General features: G+C 40.4%; 2 protein-coding genes across 2 annotated transcripts; one reads left to right on the forward strand and one right to left on the reverse strand.

The window, feature by feature from the left end:
• Nucleotides 1–38: 38 nt before the first annotated feature.
• On the forward strand, nucleotides 39–10,196 carry LOC130685294 (kinesin light chain-like). Its single transcript, XM_059494448.1, has 20 exons — nucleotides 39–175; nucleotides 237–420; nucleotides 489–664; nucleotides 724–832; nucleotides 899–1,320; nucleotides 1,385–1,789; nucleotides 3,886–3,929; nucleotides 4,253–4,496; nucleotides 4,576–4,797; nucleotides 4,863–4,953; nucleotides 5,027–5,255; nucleotides 5,319–5,406; nucleotides 5,474–5,644; nucleotides 5,710–5,914; nucleotides 5,977–6,119; nucleotides 6,194–6,345; nucleotides 6,413–6,494; nucleotides 8,880–9,028; nucleotides 9,535–9,589; nucleotides 9,670–10,196. Exons 2-20 carry the CDS (start codon nucleotides 267–269, stop codon nucleotides 9,763–9,765), a joined length of 3,237 nt encoding a protein of 1,078 aa, XP_059350431.1. The 5' UTR covers nucleotides 39–175; nucleotides 237–266; the 3' UTR covers nucleotides 9,766–10,196.
• A 2,496-nt stretch (nucleotides 10,197–12,692) lies between these two features.
• Nucleotides 12,693–18,743, reverse strand: LOC130685309 (uncharacterized protein ZK1073.1-like). Its single transcript, XM_059494520.1, has 12 exons — nucleotides 18,572–18,743; nucleotides 18,364–18,520; nucleotides 17,334–17,393; nucleotides 16,682–16,745; nucleotides 16,298–16,415; nucleotides 15,742–15,952; nucleotides 15,214–15,291; nucleotides 14,676–14,687; nucleotides 14,351–14,460; nucleotides 13,399–13,570; nucleotides 12,890–12,998; nucleotides 12,693–12,808 (listed from the first exon to the last, which is right to left on the reverse strand). The coding sequence occupies exons 2-12, from the start codon at nucleotides 18,418–18,420 to the stop codon at nucleotides 12,699–12,701; spliced, it is 1,101 nt and encodes a 366-aa protein (XP_059350503.1). The 5' UTR covers nucleotides 18,421–18,520; nucleotides 18,572–18,743; the 3' UTR covers nucleotides 12,693–12,698.
• Between the last annotated feature and the right edge of the window lie 249 nt (nucleotides 18,744–18,992).

Genomic DNA, 18,992 nt, shown 5'->3' on the forward strand with positions numbered 1-18,992 from the left:
AATCGTATTTGTTCTGAAGAGCAGGCCTTAAATTCCATGCTGGATTTTGATCCCAATCACAACATCTTTTCATACTTGATTTTGAGAACAGGCCCTTCTCCTATTTTTGATAGTAGGAGATTCATCAATCATCCCATCCTATTTTCGTGTTTATGCAATAGTAGCATATTTTCAGGTAAACTTGCTTCGTAGTATTAAAGCTTCCATTAATTTCTAGAACAAAATTGTTTTAATAGGTAAATAAGAACAACAAATCGGTAGCTATAATGGCTCTCAACGTAAATCGAAACGTTTCGGATGCGTTTTATCGTTACAAAATGCCTCGCCTGTTGGCCAAGGTAGAAGGCAAAGGGAATGGCATCAAGACCGTCATCGTCAACATGACCGAAATCGCTAAAGCACTTGGACGTCCACCAACTTGTAATATTTTATTACTTTATTGTTACCAAAGAAAAAAAATTAAATGCAAACATTCGTTTTCTCTGCAGATCCGACCAAGTTTTTCGGCTGTGAATTGGGAGCTCAAACGCAATTCGACATCAAGAACGATCGTTTCATCGTCAATGGTGCGCACGAGGCTGGGAAACTGCAGCAAATGCTTGACATTTTTATCAAGAAATTTGTCCTGTGTCCTGGTTGTGACAATCCTGAAACCGTCCTAACGGTATATGCTATCTCACAATTTATCTTGCTAACTTTTCGTACTAACATATTTCAACTTAGGTCCATGCAAAAAAACAAACCATTTCACAATCTTGTAAAGCTTGTGGATATAATGGCCAATTGGATATGCGCCACAAACTGACCACGTTCATCCTTAAAAATCCCCCTGGTATTTCCTCGTTCGCATAAAGTGTTTAAGGCTGAGTTGCTAACATACATGTTCACTTATCAATAGAGTTAAGCCCTGCTGCCCAAGGAGCGTCTCTTACTGAAGGCAAGAAGGCCAAGCGAGGAAAGAAATCAGATGGCCAAAGCGGAGAGAAGGGCTCAGATGGATCCGAAAATGAATTAGACGCTACAAATGAGGTTGATGAAGATGATTGGGCCGTAGACGTTAGTGAGGCTGCAGTGAAAGCTCGTATGGAAGACTTGACTTCTGGCGCTAAAGGGCTAACTATTTCGGATGATTTGGAGAAAACTCCCAAAGAGCGCATCGATTTGTTCTATTCGTTTGTCAAACAACGTCGCGATCAAGGAATGCTCTCGAAACCAGGTGCCGACAAGGACATAGTTTCGGAAGCTGAACGTCTGGATGTTAAGGATAAGGCACCACTAATATTGTGTGAATTGATATTTGATAGCAATATTCTTTCCCAGGTAAAACCAGATAGTAGATTTATTGTTTAATTCGTCAGTTATTTCAAAATTGTAACGTATTTAGATGAAGACATACCGTTCCCTGCTTTCCCGTTCCACCCAGGGGAATCCAAAAGCACAGAAAGCATTGCTCGGTGGCGTTGAATGCATTATACAACTGAACCAAACAACCTTATTGCCGAAAGTTCCACACATTCTTAAAGGACTTTACGATCTGGATCTGGTTGATGAGGAAGTCATGATCGATTGGGGTTCAAAGCCAAGTCGTAAATATGTCAGCAAAGAGCTCAATGCTGAAATTCTGGCTAAGGCTCAGGCGTTTATTACGTGGTTGAAAGAGGCAGAAGAAGAATCGGAGGACGATTCCGATGACTCCGATGTTGAAATTGAATATGACGATCGAGCAAGACCTACCACCTTAATCGAGCAGAAGAATGCAACTCCGCAGTTGGCTAAAACGGCTGTTAAGGTCAAGAGTGACGACAATGAAGATGATTTAGATATTGATGCCATCTAAAGATAGACATGGATTTCTTGGTTCAAACAGTATATTTGTTAGTGGTGCCTGGGACTTTCTTCTTCTAGCACTGTAGCCCTGGATTTAAGACTGGAACTAGGCGTTTTTTTTTCTTGTTTTCGCGTTTCCTTCTTTGCTTCGTTAACTTTCACTTCATAAAATTCTTTGGGCCATGTTGTGTTAATCTGTCGATGGCCATCACATTCAATTCCCTTATAGAATTTGCTGTTCGTTCTTCCATTAGAGCCCCACCCCCTTAAAAAAATACACAAGATTTTCATCCAGTTGTATACTACATTCATTGTCAGTTTTTTCATTAAATATTGGAACTCATGTTAACCAAACCGCTTAAAGATTGCTTGGCGTTCTGCAGGAGGAAATGAATTATTATTTGGCGGGCGTGTACACTATGATTGGTCGCAAAATACTAACTGAATACCGAGATGTAACGCAGATGAATGTTTTACATCTTTTTAGTTAAAAAGCTATGTTGTTTTAAACTGCATTGTCTTATGTATCGATATATACTGCGTACCCGCGATAGGGAGGTATCGGAATGGTTTGTCAAGTCATACTCGTACATACCGCAACAAAAACTGGCAGCACAGACTACTTTTAGTAATGGTGGAAAAGGCGAAGTGACGTGTGCTCTACGAAACGATATTCAGCTCGTACGGAATCTGAAGAGTATCACGTCGAAATTAGTTAGTGTCTTCGTTGTCTCCTAAACCGCTGCAGTCCTTGTAAGTTATATGCTTGAACACTAACACTAGTTCAAATTCTAAGGCGACATTCGTTCTCTAGCTTGTACAATGACTTTTGGAATGTATTCTACAAATACTAGTTGTATGACTAATGTTTTTTTCAAGTCTAATGGACGATGAGAACGAAAATCAGAATACTAGATGTTTTTGTCCAGTGAAAGATTGCTTATTGTATGTGTAACTCTAGAGGAGCCATACTTGATGCAAGAAAACTAAAGTGAATGTTGAAAACCGCAGTCAGCAAAAATTTGAGTTAATTTCATTCTCGCTGGAAATCTGGTAATATTTCATTTTTGTTGTTATGAATCTGCTTACAATTATTCTGTGAGGCAGGCTGATACAAAACTGTACAGGCAAGAGATGACAATTCATTCCTTTCCCTTAGGCCCACTTTCACCTGACATTGGATTTACATGGCCATTGGTCTTATTTAATAAATGGAGGCCACCAGCTTTGCTTTCTTTGTTTTCCGTTTGTTTTCTCGCCCACTTCCGCTGCGGCTTTATGATGTACCTGTTCCTGCCTCAAACCAGGGGACATCGGTAACGCCGAGTGCTTTCCATGTTTTGGCCTGCAGCGAACCTTCCATTCGTAAAGTTTTTATCGAGCCCATCTTCGATTGCATATAATCGTCAGTCACATCAGCTGATTTGTCTGCTTCATACTAGTGAAGAATTAACTTGCCATCTACTCATTGATATCATTTATTGATTCGAATCAAATGCGTCTCTCGTGTAAAGTCTTATCGCTCATGTGTGTTTCAGTATATCATCTCAACTCAGAATCACCAACCGTAGCAATCCTTGTTTCTTAAGACTTTTGAGCTAGACTAGACTGTCTTACAAAATGTATATGGAATCGATAGTTTGGAGGCCGATCCGGTACACTACCTTGCGAGTGGTTTGCGGGTTTTACGCATCGGTTCGGACGGCGCACGGGCATGCGCGTTGTTGCCCTTCTCGGTCTGAGAAAAAGAATCAATATAGCGTGAAGGTAATGTGCTGGAGTTTCGGTGAGTGTATGACGTGTCGTTGCTCTCGGGATATGAAGGCCGTATCGTGTTCTTTCTCGTCCTTTAGAAGTAAACCTTAAAAAACGCGTGCTGTTGTGTCCCCGTATCTTCCCTGTTTGTGGGGTTGATACAGAGGATTGCCGAATCCTAGCGGTTTCATGCGGTCTTGGTGATAACTTTTAAACTGTGAAAAAGTGCGAGTAGATCCCCGTATTTTGGAAACAAGAACTCTACTAGAAGCTGTTAAGTATCCACCGTCTAATGTTTTTTAGGAAAACGTGGCGGTGATGTCATCGGTGCTACAAGCGCATCGTTTGTAAGTCGGCATTTTTCTAAGTTTAGCTTACAGCGTAGCGTTATTTTAAGGTGTGGCACAGAATTATTCAAATTTCAACGAGACATTACTTGTCGTTCCTCTCCACTGAAATTTCCCAAATATTTGAGTATATGCCCCTGGCCAGTCACGCACTATGCTCGTCGCCGACAATGCACAACGGCCGTTCTCACAGCGTCGTCTAAAGGGTGGTTGTAGACAATGCGACCGCCTCTCGCTATCGATATAACCAACAACGTCCGTCTCCCTTCGCGATTCAGACGTCATGATTTATTTTTTTTTTTGTTTGTTTTCCCTGTTCAAAGACGCAAGTTGGAGAGCATCAGCAAAGCGACAACCATGACTCAGGAGGAGATCGTCAGCAGCACCAAGACGGTGTCGCAGGGGTTGGAAGCTCTGAGGGCCGAACACCAATCCATCTTGCAAGGGCTAAATGGATCTCTCAAAGCTGCCACTCAGGAGAAGCTTGATGCGAATGTCATCGAGGAAAAAGCCAATCTGATACAGAAATCGCTCGATATGATCGATCTCGGCCTCGGAGAAGCCCAGGCAAGTCTTTTATTATTTGCCGATATTTTGTCCTCAACAGTAATCATGATAGGCACAACTGTGTTACCGATTTTTCCAGGTTATGGTGGCATTGGCAACTCACTTGCAAGCACTCGAAGCAGAAAAGCAAAAGTTGCGGGCGCAGGTGCGTCGGTTGTGTCAAGAAAACGCGTGGCTCCGTGATGAGCTGGCCAACACACAACAACGCCTTCAGGCTTCAGAGCAAGCCGTCGCTCAATTAGAAGAGGATAAGAAGCACCTCGAGTTCGTTAACACCATCAAGAAATATGATGCCGATCAGGTATGGCATCAAGCCTTTTTGTTTTCTTTTTGACTGGCTAACAGAAGGATTCCTTGCATTTTTAGGAGGAGTCCACATCGGACGTGTCGCATAAAGAAAAAAGCGACGATCCAACTATTGATCTCTTTCCGGATGATGATGCTGATGAACGTGGGCGTAAGTAGTGTTTCTTTGTGGGATTTCCTCAGTCAAAAGTGGGATTGTTTAACCATTCCTTTTATTACATTAGCCATGTCACCAACTCCACCATCGCAACTAGCACAGCAAGCGAATGCGGGATACGAAATTCCCGCCCGGCTCAGGACACTACACAACTTGGTGATCCAGTACGCTTCGCAAGGACGTTACGAAGTTGCCGTTCCGTTGTGCAAACAGGCGCTAGAAGATTTGGAGAAAACGAGCGGTCACGATCATCCCGATGTCGCCACCATGTTGAACATTCTAGCCTTAGTTTATCGGTACGGATACGATAAAAACCGAATGTAAAAGAAAACTTTGCTCATAAATTTTCTCTTTTTCAGGGACCAAAATAAATACAAGGAAGCGGCTAATTTATTGAACGATGCTCTCAGTATTCGAGAAAAGACATTGGGAGAAAACCACCCAGCCGTAAGTTTCCTACAATAGTCCTAGCTGGCCTGTACAATATTTAATGTATGCCATTCCTATCCAACAGGTTGCTGCAACGTTGAATAATCTGGCTGTGTTGTACGGCAAGCGCGGTAAATACAAGGATGCCGAGCCGTTGTGCAAACGGGCTCTCGAGATCCGCGAAAAGGTCCTTGGAAAAGATCATCCCGATGTTGCCAAGCAACTCAATAACTTGGCCTTACTTTGCCAGAATCAAGTATGTTGATGTTTAAATGCCATTCAAATTATTCGGTTCAATAAGTTCTCTTTAACTGTCAACAGGGCAAATACGAAGAAGTGGAGAGGTATTACCAGCGCGCACTAGAAATCTACGAGAGTAAATTGGGCCCCGACGATCCCAACGTGGCCAAGACCAAGAACAATTTGGCTTCCGCGTATCTGAAACAAGGAAAATACAAAGAAGCCGAAATTCTTTACAAACAAGTGTTAACACGAGCTCACGAACGCGAGTTTGGCGCCATCGATGGTAATTTTTTGTTCAAATAGTTTTTGTTCGTCCATCTAATCGAAACTTATTTGCACTTTAAGGCGATAACAAAACCATTTGGCAAGTGGCCGAGGAGCGCGAAGAGAACAAGGGACAGAACAAGGGCAATACACCCTACGGTGATTACGGCGGCTGGCACAAGGCAGCCAAAGTGGACTCTCCCACAGTTACCACCACTCTTAAGGTAACCAAGATAGAAATCCTCACCTAATTTGCGATCAATGCGCATGTTGCTGATTCCATTTGGTGGTGCTCTAGAATCTTGGGGCTCTGTACCGACGCCAAGGCAAGTACGAGGCAGCCGAGACTCTGGAGGACTGTGCTATGCGCAGTAGCAGCAGCAAGCACCCTCTCGATATGAACCGGCTGCGGAGCTCAAGACGCTCCAACGAGCCCAACGTGGACACAAAGTAGGAAAAATTTCATGTGTTTAAATCTGATTTGAAAATGTAATTGGTTTTTGCCTTTGTCGAATAGGACGCGAAGTGCCAGAGAGAGTGCAGCTCGACGTGGATCGCACGAGTCCCTGGATTCTGTTCACACGGAGGTGTCCGACGAGGTGAGCGCAACCACTTTCATTAACTAGGCAATTCTAACGTGCTTGAAAATAAGCCTGTTTCTGACAGTTATTAAAGTGTTCTGAAATGTAAAACAAGCAAAAGTGAAAAGTAGCAACAATGAAAGAGATAGAAAGGATCCATCCTTCAGCATGAGTAGACGGATGTTGCTGGACACTTTTTTTTTTCTCATTTCATCTTGTGTGTGAGTGTAGAGGCACTTGGGTCGTCATTGCGCATTAGTGGCTCGCTGAGACTGTTGAAAGACTTTTGACCGTGAAAGAGGCTGCCAAAAAGATATCCGTCCAATAACACCGTCATTAACTACGCGATTTTCGTTTCACTTGGTTTCCCTTTAAAACGAACACTACTGCATGATTTTGCTGACATATTTCATTCTGTTATTTCCTTTGCTTGTTTTTTTTTTTTTGCATGTCTTATTTTTTAACGCTTTGAACAACTTTCCTTGTAGTAAAATCTCTTGGTTCAGCAACAAAATAGCTTTCAAAGTAGTTTAGCATTTGAGATAATTTTTTCTGATTTTTTTTTTGTTTTTGTTTTGTTTGTTTTTTTCCATCTTTTTTTTTCTTTTCTTTTTTTTTTTTTTTTTTTTTTTTTTTTTTTTTTTTTTTGGTTTCTATTTACATATTTCCTGTGGCTGTGGCATAGTATCCTCGCCACTCCCTTCACTCGTCTTCCGACATTGATTCGCGTCCCGGTTCAAGTCAGGGTCAAGGGCCCGGCAGCCTCCGCAACAAGCTGTTCTCCGCTTTGGGACTCCACACGTGACCACGCCTTTCCTTTTCCCCGAAACAAAAAACAAAACCATCCGCAACTACGACTCCTTAAAAAAGTTTTATCCGTACTTTTCACCCCTCCTCTGTCCACCGACCAAAAGAGGAAGCACGGCTCTGGTTCTATCAATATCTCTATACTTTCATCTTTCTCTATTGATATTCCATTGGTCTTCCTTTCTCCAGCGAAGAAAAATCAACACGTAGACCCAAGGTTAACATGGCGGGAGTGTTGAATGTGCATGGGAGTCAATATCCTCCACCGTTCAAAAACTCGCATCTCAGTCACACTTAACCTTTCTTTGGAACGTCAAAACAATTCAGAAACAAGTCGATAGTCCGGTTGCCTATTTCAGGATCGCAGAGAAATATCCTTAGCAAACTGGATTGATAGAAACTTTTATATGCCTTTGCAGTTATTTGCACGCCTTTAATTAGTTTTGTCTTGGATGTAAATGCATCCCACTCGATGAGCTTATCTTGTTGTTTCACTCGGTAGGTGGCCCCTAGCAAGGAGAAGTGATAGGTTGAAAAAAAAACACCCGACTGAGATGGAGGATGCGCGAGAATTATTATACATAAAATAAATGAAAAACAATTGTCACCTGTATTAATGGCCAACGTTGCTCTCCCCAGTTACCTTCCCTCCTCAATTATAACTTGCCCTGCTAGCTTTTCAGATTTCTTCTGGTCACCAAACCCTATAATGCACGATAGAAAACAACCTTCATGTTCTTCTTTGCTCGGGAGGAGTGGTATAAAATAATTTTAAATGGAAAGAAATTGCCATTATAGGTCACCTTTCTCAGCATTTTTTTTTTATTTATTTATTTTTTTTAATAAAAAAAAGCGTTCCCATTTTGTTTCAATTTCGCGGTAAATGATTCGTTGCTTAAAAGTTCGAGGTTTCTATCATGTTTCCGATCGTTTTGATTTTTATTCCGCACATTTTCTCAGATTATTCTGAATTCCTATCTCGATATATTAGCCTCAGTCGCCTCACCTTTGACCCTCTCCCAACTCTTCAATCACCATCACCGTCTTAAAATTATAAGTAGACCATGCCATTGTCTTTGTTACAATATTTTCCGCGCATAATACAACATCTTAATGGCTGAAACGATTTGTTTTTGGTGAAGCATTTTAAAGTTTCGACTGTGACCCTTCGTAACACACACGGGCAGTATCGGAGAGTAGTTTCAACGCGGTCGGATATAATCCCTTTCACGCCAGCTTGTGGAAGATTATACCAACTGATTATCGTCCTCACTAATGCGCAATGACCCGTGCTTGAATTTTGATTTTGAATCATTTGATGCGATAGTTGCAGCTTGTTGGTAGATTTGTTTTAGAGTATTGCCTGTTAGTGTGGACTGTAATTGAAATCTTTTGGTTTTTCACTTAACCGAAATTTTCCGTGTGTGTTTTTTTTTTTCTCCTCCTTCTTTTTCCCATTATTCTATTGCTTGTCTGTTCGTGATTGTTTTCGTACGACTTGGTTGATGTTTTCCATCGAAACAAATCCTCTACTATTTCCCTGTTCCTCAAACAATTCCTTCGCTCGGGCAAATACGCAATGCGATATGAGTGAAGTGGGTGGGCCGGACGCGCCGCAGTGGTTCCTTTTCTAAGCTGCGCGCCTCCATCCGTCGGAGCAGTGCGAAGCTAATGCAGAAACTAGTGACGAGGGATGACCCGTCTCCTGCCTTGGCCATCGACTTCCCTGCCAATTTGGCTTCCAGGTAGGTCTTTGATTGATTCCACCCTCCACTTCTCTATTCGTCAAACCATTTCCAATTCTGCATCAACCTCATATTTACACCTTTTTGCTAAAAATAATTTTTCTACGCAAGACACCAAAGTTCTTCATTCTTTTTTGAAACTATTTTAACTGCTTGGTATCAAATAACACGTCATTTTAATTTGCTAGTTTTACTCAATGCCTTTAAGAATGACTATTTTGACAAATTGAGTTTAAAGGTATATGACGCTTGGCTACTTGTACATTTTAGCTTGATTTGAGTATTGCTTGTCGTTTCGTGTTTATTTAAGGTTTTGTGAGCTTAGCATTGTGTAAAATGAGGAAGCACATTTGGTGGCACTCGGTGGTTGTTAGGTGTGAGAGGTACTATTCGCCCACAGAGCGTTCGAGTGAACAACTTTTTGTTATGCTCGGTCATTTAACTGTGCATTATGCAAAGTATAATTGCATTGGTTATTACATTTTCATATTCTTATTACGTTGTAGCATGAAGCGATCAAACTCCATGTCCGTCCTTAATGCCCAGTTCCAGCGTGAGCAGGTAATTGCTATTTCCTTTCTTTCTCAATCGAATTCCATTTTACATCTCAGATTGAAAACAAATTTGTTTGCCACTTACAGAGCCTTATAAGCAACTTGATGGGCCTCCGCGGCCGAACAACAAGCACGGAATTCATTCGCCCGTCTCTCACTGCAGCTACTGCTAATGTTACGTAGCATCGGCCACCTCTTATGCGCTGTTCAACGATATTTTGGCTCATTTCGTTTCCTTTTGCACCTCTGTTTATTCTTTCGTTAAACTGTGATTTTGCAGTCCTAAATCATTTAGTTATAAATGACAACCTAATTGATTTGACACCCTCTTCTGTGAGGCTTTATTTGTCTGACGGAATCACGTATTCCTGCTTAACTGAAGTTGCGTATTCCACACTTTTTCCTTATGTGCGACAGCTGAGAGATTGCTAATGCGCATTATTTTGATTGATTTCACCTGACTTCCATGCGTAATCGCCGTCACAGTGGTATTTCGTTGCTCTGCGTCACATTTGGGAAACTATAAACTTCCCGTTATAAATTAGTGCTGTTTGAAGACTCGCGCGAACCATGTATTTGAGAATAACTTGAATAATAAATATTACTTGCTTTGATTTCTGCGTACGTTTCTTCATAGTTTGTGGCTACGATCTACGCAACGCCAAATTTTCCGATAGGGATTCAGCCAATTGAGATCATATAGTACACCACCGACGTATACTGACGTAGAGAACATGCTCAAATTTTACGTATAACCTCTTCAACAAATACACCTACGCCCATTCTTACCTGAAATTCAAAATCCTCGTTCATTTCGGTCACAATAGTTAAGTTTGGTCCAATTCTGAGACATTACCCATTTTCTCAAAATTGGAAAAACAGCAAAGGCTATAGCCTTCCCACTTTTGCGATTTTTGGTCAAAACCCAACTTTGGCAAAAAACACATCCTTTCCATTCGAAATTAAATGAGGAACACGAAAAACAGGTTTGTTTTGAAGTGAGATCGAATATTTCTGCTGCATCGCGCTAGCGCTGTAGCGTACCGGCGTGCTAGCATTGTGTCAAATACTCGATTAAAAAAAAAAACGATTAACTTAATGAAAAAATAGCAATTTTATCGGAATCAGCATTCAATTTTGAGTGTACCCTGTGATGTTCAACCAATTCCGGTGAGTGTCGGTTTTTGCAGAAAAAAGTTTTAAGCCCGACTAAATATAAGCCCGACTTTTCTTATTTTTTGCACGAATATTCGGTGTAATTCAAAAACGGCTAACTTGACAAGAAAACGAGTGGCTTTTTCTGAATCAGCGTTAAATTTTGATTATACTGTGGGATTTTCATCAAATTCCAATAGATGTCATTTTTGACCGATTTTGACAAAAGTGGGAAGGCTATAGCCTTCTCACTTTTTCATTTTTGGCTAAATCCTAGTTATGACTTTAAATACATGATTTCGATTTCAAATTGATTGAAAATCATAAAAATCAAGATGGTTTTGGCGTGGGAACTATAGTTTCTGAAATAAACGTAAAAAACGGATGAATAAAGTTGTTGCGCTAACAGCAATTGTGTTCCGTTAAGTTCCAAAACAAGTGATTAGGCAACAAAACAAATGGAATTTGAAGTCACCGTTCAATACTGATTGTACATGGTGAATATCTTTCAATTCCGAGAGATGTCATTTTTTTCAGATTTTGACAAAAGTGGGAAGGCTATAGCCTTCTCACATTTTCATTTTTGGCTAAATCCTAGATATGACTTTAAATACATGATTTCGATTTCAAATTGATTGAAACTCACAAAAATCAAGATGGTTTTGGCGTGGGCATTATAGTTTCTGAAAAAAATGTAAAAAACGGACGAATAAAGTTGTTGCACTAACAGCAATTGTGTTCCGTTAAGTTCCAAAACAATTAATTAGGCAACAAAACAAATGGAATTTGAAGTTACCGTTCAATACTGATTGTACATGGTGAATTTCTTTCAATTCCGAGAGATGTCATTTTTTTCAAATTTTGACAAAAGTGGGAAGGCTATAGCCTTCTCACTTTTTCATTTTTGGCTAAATCCTAGATATGACTTTAAATACATGATTTCGATCGGAAATAGCTTGAAAATGACAAAAATCAATGTTAATTTGACGTAGGCCTTATAGTTTCTGAAATAAATGGAAAAAACGACTGAACACAATTATTGTGCTAAAAGCAATATTGATCCGTTAATTTCCAAAACGATTGCTAGATGAGAAAACAAATAGAATTTTAAATTTTCATGAAAAAATTCAGACGAAACGCGCATTCGTATCATATTTAGTCAAATATCTCTGAAGATGAACAGCTTATGTATATGGATATGGAAAATAGGGTTTTTTTTTAATTTCCAAAACGATTGCTAGATGAGAAAACAAATAGAATTTTAAATTTTCATGAAAAAATTAGACGAAACGCGCATGAGAGTCCTATACGAAATGCTAAACTGAATATCACAAGACCTTATATTTTCTTATCCAATTTTGAGAATGTCAACGATATCTGTGGACACACAAATCAAAAACCCTGCTTTAACAGTCCGAAATACCGAAATAGCCGATCGAGCAGACTGCCCCCAAACAAATCATGAAATAAAAAAGAAGAAAACGTCGATAGCATTCTGGCCATAGTCAGGTACATCTGTTAAGAGTGACAAATGCACCCCGTCCTCTGTCAACTTCCTGAACATGGAACTAAACAGAAGAAAAGAATATGTTTACCTATGTGTGTGTAAGGAAAAGAATGGCTTTTATTTCGCTGAATTTTTACGGTATCTCAACCGCTACATGGAATTGTTGTCTTTCTTTTGTGGAGACGAGAAAAACTGAAGTAACTAGAAACAAAACAGAACTCATTCCAATGTCAAAGGTTTGACGATTAGCGAATATGGCAATAGAGAAAATGATTACTGATCGAACGTACATCACACGAAAGCAAGTTATAAACTATTTCTACAAGCAAGTTATATATATAATTATAATCGCGGGGAAACGAAAATGCCTTTCTAAAGTTAACCAGCAGAAAACGAAGGATACTTTTTTAGGATGTCATCGATATTCAATATTTGTACTGCTGTTGCCTAGTTATCAATCCTTTTTGGCCAGACTAAGACGTCGTACGTTGGGGATATCATATTCCTCCATGGACATGGCACGAGATCGTCTGCGACCAGCCTCCAAGTCTTGGGCGTCCGAGCCTGAAATTTTTTTATTTAAAAATGATGATGTTAAGCAAAAGTGGTACAAAGCTTTTATTTTGGGCTGATGTTTGGACTCACTTTGCGATGTGGTGCGACTGCGAGAGCTCCAACTTCCAGTTACCGAAAGGGAGCTCAACTTTCCAAGCCCCTGGACATAGAGAACCAAGTTGTGCGCAAACTTCTCCGGCTGGAAAAAAAAATCACACATAAAACGATTTATTTACGAATTTTCTTACGGCACTATTTCAATTGTATGCTATAAAATTAAAATAATAGCAAGTGGAGAAAAAAGTATGTGGCGTAAAAGAATAGGATAGCCTCCCCCATTTATTCGCCTACTTGGTCAAGGAGAGGGGAGCCGAAGTGTCCTTTTAATGTAATAAAGGCCAAATTACTGACCACAAATGCTGTTGCACTCATGGTCAGCCTCATTTTCTGACACTGAATAGCCTCATATTAGGTTTCGTTTACAGTCCTGACCGTGGCGACGAAAAGGGAGGTGTCCAGTTCGATTACTTCGACGTCAACGACGTCAGCTGTTCGCGCAAAAGTGGAAAACGAAATACAGCAATAGCAGATGAACTTACAGCTTCCATGAGAACGTCGCCTACGCCGTCAATTAAGACGAGCGTCGATTTTGTCTTGTTCATGTGATTGGCCATGGTGCGCACTGTGTGTAAATGAGAAGCCAAGCTTCCGGCCACCAGCATGACGTCAGTCTTGAGCTGCGACTCGAGCACTTCGCTTAAATCCGTCCGACTGCATTATACAGAGAAAATATTTAAAAAACAAAGAATTTGAATACGTTGGCTAATAATAACCAGATGAAAGCCTAGTCTTTTAAGCCAATCAAAAGAAACTGAGCCTTCGATATCTATGTCGTACAGTCTTTGTTAGCATTAGGTAGGATTTAAAATAATACTCAAGCTGTTCCCTTAATATCACAAAGTCAAGAAGAAGGGAATAAAAGCACCGCAAAAGACAAGATTGATTGGCAAAGAAAGAAGAAAGCCTATGCAAACCGAAAATAAAAGGACGACATGCAATCAGTTTCTGTCTGCAGTAGGTCTTCCAGTACAGCATGTTGCATCATTAAGAACACTGTCGTTTGATGCACTTGTGTACGAAAAAGATTGTGAAACAGCCATGACACACGATTCCTCCAAACTACTTTTTCATCTCCCCATTTATCTCTTCCTTTCTTTCGTCCACATTGCCGATTCACGCCACTTTCTCGTCCTTTAGAAATATATCTTTAAAATAAAATAGGACAGAAAAGAAAAAAAAAGAAAAGAGGAACGAATTGCATTCTCACTTCGGTGAGCCAGCAGGAGTATAAAAGAGAAGTAGCAAGCTGATTACATGGAAATAGAAAGGGCAATAGGGCGTCAATGGAATAAAAAGTAATCCACTAGCTATGCCACCCGGATCTTGTGAACGAAAAGAAAAAAAAAAGGAATTGGAAAAGACAGGAGAAGCTGGCCACTAATAGACCCTAGGGTACAATCAAAGAACGTAGTATGGTGCTGTGGTCAATACTTGAGAAAGGTCTCCACATAGCGACGCAGATTCTTTGGGTTGATCGTACTGCGCAACTTGTGCTGGTACTCCATGATAACCTTTTCTTTGTTCTCCGACCGTTCCAATTGCTAAAATTCACAAGACAAGAAACATGAGATTCTCCCTACTAAAAATGATTACGGTATGAAAAAGACATTAAAGTAAATAGTATTTTTTTTTTTTTTTGTGATGCCCTTCCCCAGAAAGAATGCTCTGATTGAATTTTGGGTTTCTCTCCTTTTTTTTTTGTGTCTTTCTGTGAGATACTGGGTACATGGGAAAAAGATAATTTTATGTTTCTTACCTCTTCCAACGACTGCAACGCACAAGGACGTCGTTCGTAACCCATAGAGACGTCACCCCGGTGGCGTTCACGACACGCAAACAAGGAAAAAAAAAAAAAAGAAGGAGCGGCAAATGAGACAAATTATTTCATTAAATAGTTTTTTAACGACTTTTTTAGTTGACTGCAAATAATTGAAAATGTCAACACACACAAAAAAAGTAGTTCATGGACATTTCAACAGCAAACCCACAAAAATAAGAATTACTACAGCGCTACACAAAACCTCTCCAAAAAATTGATTAGGCTTTGTTGTAGTTGATCGGTGTCGTGAGACTAAACCCTTCCATGAAAGTCTGTCACGCTCAGGCCATTAAATAGAAGACTGAGAAAGCGAAAGAAGACGCTTCCCCGGTGATGATTAAATTAACGCGACAATCATTTAAGGCTCAGACAGAAAATACTTTGCGTAACGCGACATGGTAAAGAAAATGAGCCCCCCACAAGAAATGGAAAGGCTGAAAGAGAAGCTGGATAAGTAAAAATTACGGTAACTTACACGGCCAAATTTGTGAAAGACCAAATACTGCTCGGCGGTTGGATTCATCCCGACGTTCGTCAGCTTCCAGTTGATCAGCTGGTATGCATAAAGGCCGTAGAAAGTGAAGGCGTGCGTAAAAATGAAAGGGAAATCAATTAGCCGCACAAGAGAGGAAGAATTACATTTCAAATTCGTCCGCAATTCGTTAGTTTCTCTTTAATAATGTCTTGCAATGCTTGGGTTTCCTGCCTCGTTTGACATGTCAGTCACGCACAAGTTCGTTTTCCGTTCGTTCTAAATGGAAAGCAGGAAATCTTGACGGTAAAGCCATCAAACAAAAGGACGCTGATGCAATCACTATGTATCCCAAAAGTGAAACAACAATTTAAATCCGTTTAACGGATGAAAACGGAATTTTCTTGTAAAACTAAACGCGTGCTTTTTTTCCCCGGTGGCTTTGCCGGTCATGAGAATCCCGCTGCATAAAAAAAAAAAACGAGTTGCGACACGACCGAAGCGCGCACGCATCGATAAACACGTACGCACCTTATCTCGAAAGTACTCCATTACGCCTGCGACGGTAGACGTGCAGTGGATCAGAATTAATCCAAGGGCGCGTTGAGGGTGATTCATGCCAAATCGAGCCAAAATATTAGCGCCGGCTCCTTCTCCAAGTCCGATGACATAAGGGATAGACAGCGAGTCTAGGACATCGACCAATCCGTGGGCGATAGTCCTCATATCGGGAAACTGGAAACTGATGGGCAAAAAGAGTTTTAAAGTCTCACTTTTGCATTTAAGAAAAAACTTCAAAGATAAAAGTGACGGTCGATTAACTTTTTCGTTCCGGGATAGAAATGGTAAAGCGGACTTCAAACGGACAAACAATCGCAAGTGTAGACACACGAAATCAATCGTTCTCTGTTTCACAATGCAGCACGGACGACGACGCTTTCAACCGTCACTTTGCATACAGAATATAAGCCCATTGTAGTGTATCGAGTCCTGTATAGGGCCACTTTTAGAAAACAAAGCAAGTCTATGTGTGTGTGTGTGTGAGGTGAAGAAAAGGAGGAAAGAGAGAGAGGGAGAATAGACATACTCTTCAGGCAGGTCTAGTGCATGGTCCTCCTGACCGGGTAAGACGACGTGAACGAAGGTGGATCGCTCCTTGATGTCAGCCATTGACGGATGATCGACAAACTTGCAGAACTCGGCATCTGTTCATTCGTTAGGGTTTTTTTTTAATTCAGGGGAAAAGATAAAACATTGAAATCAAAATCAAGAAAACATGTTGGCTTAATTTACACGATCGAATTCAGATTAAAACAGAGTCACCAGCAATTCATTACGGCCTTCGGGCCACGAATGTTTAGCAATTTACTTCGCCTGACAAATTCGTGATGCTTTAGGGAAGGCGTCTTCAGCAGAACGTTGATACGAGTAGACAGAAACGAAGAGAAAGAGAAAAGTGTAGGAAACTTACGATTCGATCCCATATCGTGAACAGTCAGGAAAACGGGCTTGGAGTTGACATGTTGCAGCGATCCCTTTCAGCAGATCGCAGTGATATAGAATTTTTCAATTTTCATTTTTTTTTTTTTTCGTGATGTTCCGGCCGTTCCAAAGTGAAGCGAAAAAAAAAACAAGTAGAAAAGGATATATAAGTAATGAAAACAAAACAAATCCATAACAAAAACGAGTTGTCGCAACCCACAGTGAACCATCAAAACTCTTAGTGGAACTTTTTTGTTTTTCCCCATTCTTTTTAACTGTTTTTTTTTTTTTTTTGTTCAATAATAATAAGCGGATGGGCAAGGAGAGAGGGGTGTGAGCAATTTCTGTAATCATTACGAGAGCTAAGGGAAAACGCGTGCCCCGCTGGCAAGATGATTAATCAATCACAATGAGCTTCTGCCCACATGTTCACGACTCAGGAGAAAAACAACCAGTCATTTGCTCTTCGACAGACGTAACCGCCGTCCCTATTTTCGTTCTACTCTCTCCGATAAGTTGAGAAACATTTTATTTCCCTTTTCTTTTTTTTTGTTTTCAAAAAGTTTCTTTTAATGATTCGTATTTCCTGTTCATTTCCCTCCATACAAACCCAAACTTTGCGGTGCAAAACGTTGTTGTACTTGGATATGGACAGTCAAATTTCCGCAGTTGCTGGTACTGACGATCCTCTTCTGTACAGGCTGTAAAATGAAATGTTCCAAAATATTAGATATTTGCCATCGATTGTATACTGGATAAACATCGGAAAGAAGCTCGGTGTTTTGTTCTGCTATTTTAGTTATTTAAAAAATATATTTGGACTGGGCTGGATTCGGTCCAAAAACAAAACGAAACGAACATAAACCGATCAAGCGTGATAGGCGAGGAGAAAGCGCCACAAACCGCTGTGCACAGAGGATCGATACTAAACCCATACTGAAAAAAAATGTGCTTTTGTCCGTCGTCAAAAGCGAAAAATGAATCATAAACTACGCGTAAATGGGAGAAAGCTAAACACGATAAATCTAAAAAGATTGAGAAAAAATGACAAACTAATGTACTATTATTTTCATGAGGGGGAAAACGACTATTGGGTGATAGCACTAAAAATAAAGCAATTCCACCAATGGCCTGATCACTGATTTCCTGTTGTACGATTGTCAAGCGCCAGCTTCCACCAGCCGAAAATCTATTACGTTGATAACACGATTTTAAAAAAGGGGAACAAGCAGCATTGAACAGTAAGGATCATGTCGAAACTACTTAACGACATTAACTACTCGCAATAGTCTGATAAAAAAAACTGTATGCATTTTTCGTGACAACTGAGAACTTGCTCTCGTGCGGGTGAACCAACAACTGCATAAAAATTGCACCCTACAACATCACTTCTCTAGATAGCGGGAAGGGTACAGAAAAAGATCGCGGATTGACCAAAAACAAGAAGGGCACAACAAATATCAACTTGCTCAATCCTTAAACACAGAGACCGTTTCTTAACGCGTAAGAAATTCTGATGGACATGTCGGAGATTTCCCACAGATCAATCATCTATCTAAATCCGGTTTGGAAAATTACTTGTACCAGCCAAACAAAACAAAAGAAAAAACAAAACAAAAAAGAAGATAAAAAAACAAAAAAACAAGTATTGCTTAAACTTAAAACTATGACCTCTGCACTGTCGACGTGCACCGCGTCGCCGTTCTTAAAACGGCCGTCTGTCGCCATGATATTGCGGACTAACAGCACCGATTGAAACTTTGAAACGCCACTTGATCGCCCAACAGCGGCACTGCACACACCAGCGACACACAAAAAACTCAAATATCTAAATAGGCAAATATTTGGAGGAAAGAATGTCTTCCTTTGCGAAACCAACGTTGACGGTGGAAGCTCCGGAGAAAGACTGGATCGGTGGGTGCGATCCTTCTAGTGCTCTCTCTCTCGTTATTGCAAGCCTTTTGTTGGAGGACAGGAAAAAGAGACCCTCGGAGACAGCGCACGCTCCCCTATCGATTTGCACTGAGCCACTTGGCGTGGAGTAGAGAACCTTAAAAGTCTCGTTTCCAAATAGCAAAATAAAAAGAGGACGCAGAATACGAATCCTACATTGATAACTGACGATAGATAGTTAAGTCAGTTGACCCATTTGAGTGTCGACGTGCGGGTTCTGTTACGGATAAGTGTGATGTCTGCGGACGTAAATGGTAAATATCTTTTTTGGAAGGAATAACAAACTTTTCTTTTTTGTGTGTGTAAAAAAAAAAAAAATCAACCACATCGCTGTCATTGTCATGCAG

Source organism: Daphnia carinata, chromosome 3, assembly GCF_022539665.2.
Source record: "Daphnia carinata strain CSIRO-1 chromosome 3, CSIRO_AGI_Dcar_HiC_V3, whole genome shotgun sequence".
In the NCBI taxonomy this organism is placed as follows: Eukaryota; Metazoa; Arthropoda; class Branchiopoda; order Diplostraca; family Daphniidae; genus Daphnia; species Daphnia carinata.

Coding starts and splice junctions, on each gene's coding strand:
- LOC130685294 (XM_059494448.1), top strand. CDS start 267: ATGGCTCTCAACGTAAATCGAAACGTTTCGGATGCGTTTTATCGTTAC. Junction 1,790..3,885: donor TGGCTAAAACGGCTGTTAAG/GTCAAGAGTGAC, acceptor AATGTTTTTTAG/GAAAACGTGGCGGTGATGTC. Junction 5,256..5,318: donor ATTCTAGCCTTAGTTTATCG/GTACGGATACGA, acceptor TCTCTTTTTCAG/GGACCAAAATAAATACAAGG.
- LOC130685309 (XM_059494520.1), bottom strand. CDS start 18,420: ATGGCGACAGACGGCCGTTTTAAGAACGGCGACGCGGTGCACGTCGAC. Junction 17,394..18,363: donor TGCACGTCGACAGTGCAGAG/GTCATAGTTTTA, acceptor TTCATTTTACAG/CCTGTACAGAAGAGGATCGT. Junction 13,571..14,350: donor TATGTGGAGACCTTTCTCAA/GTATTGACCACA, acceptor TGTATAATGCAG/TCGGACGGATTTAAGCGAAG.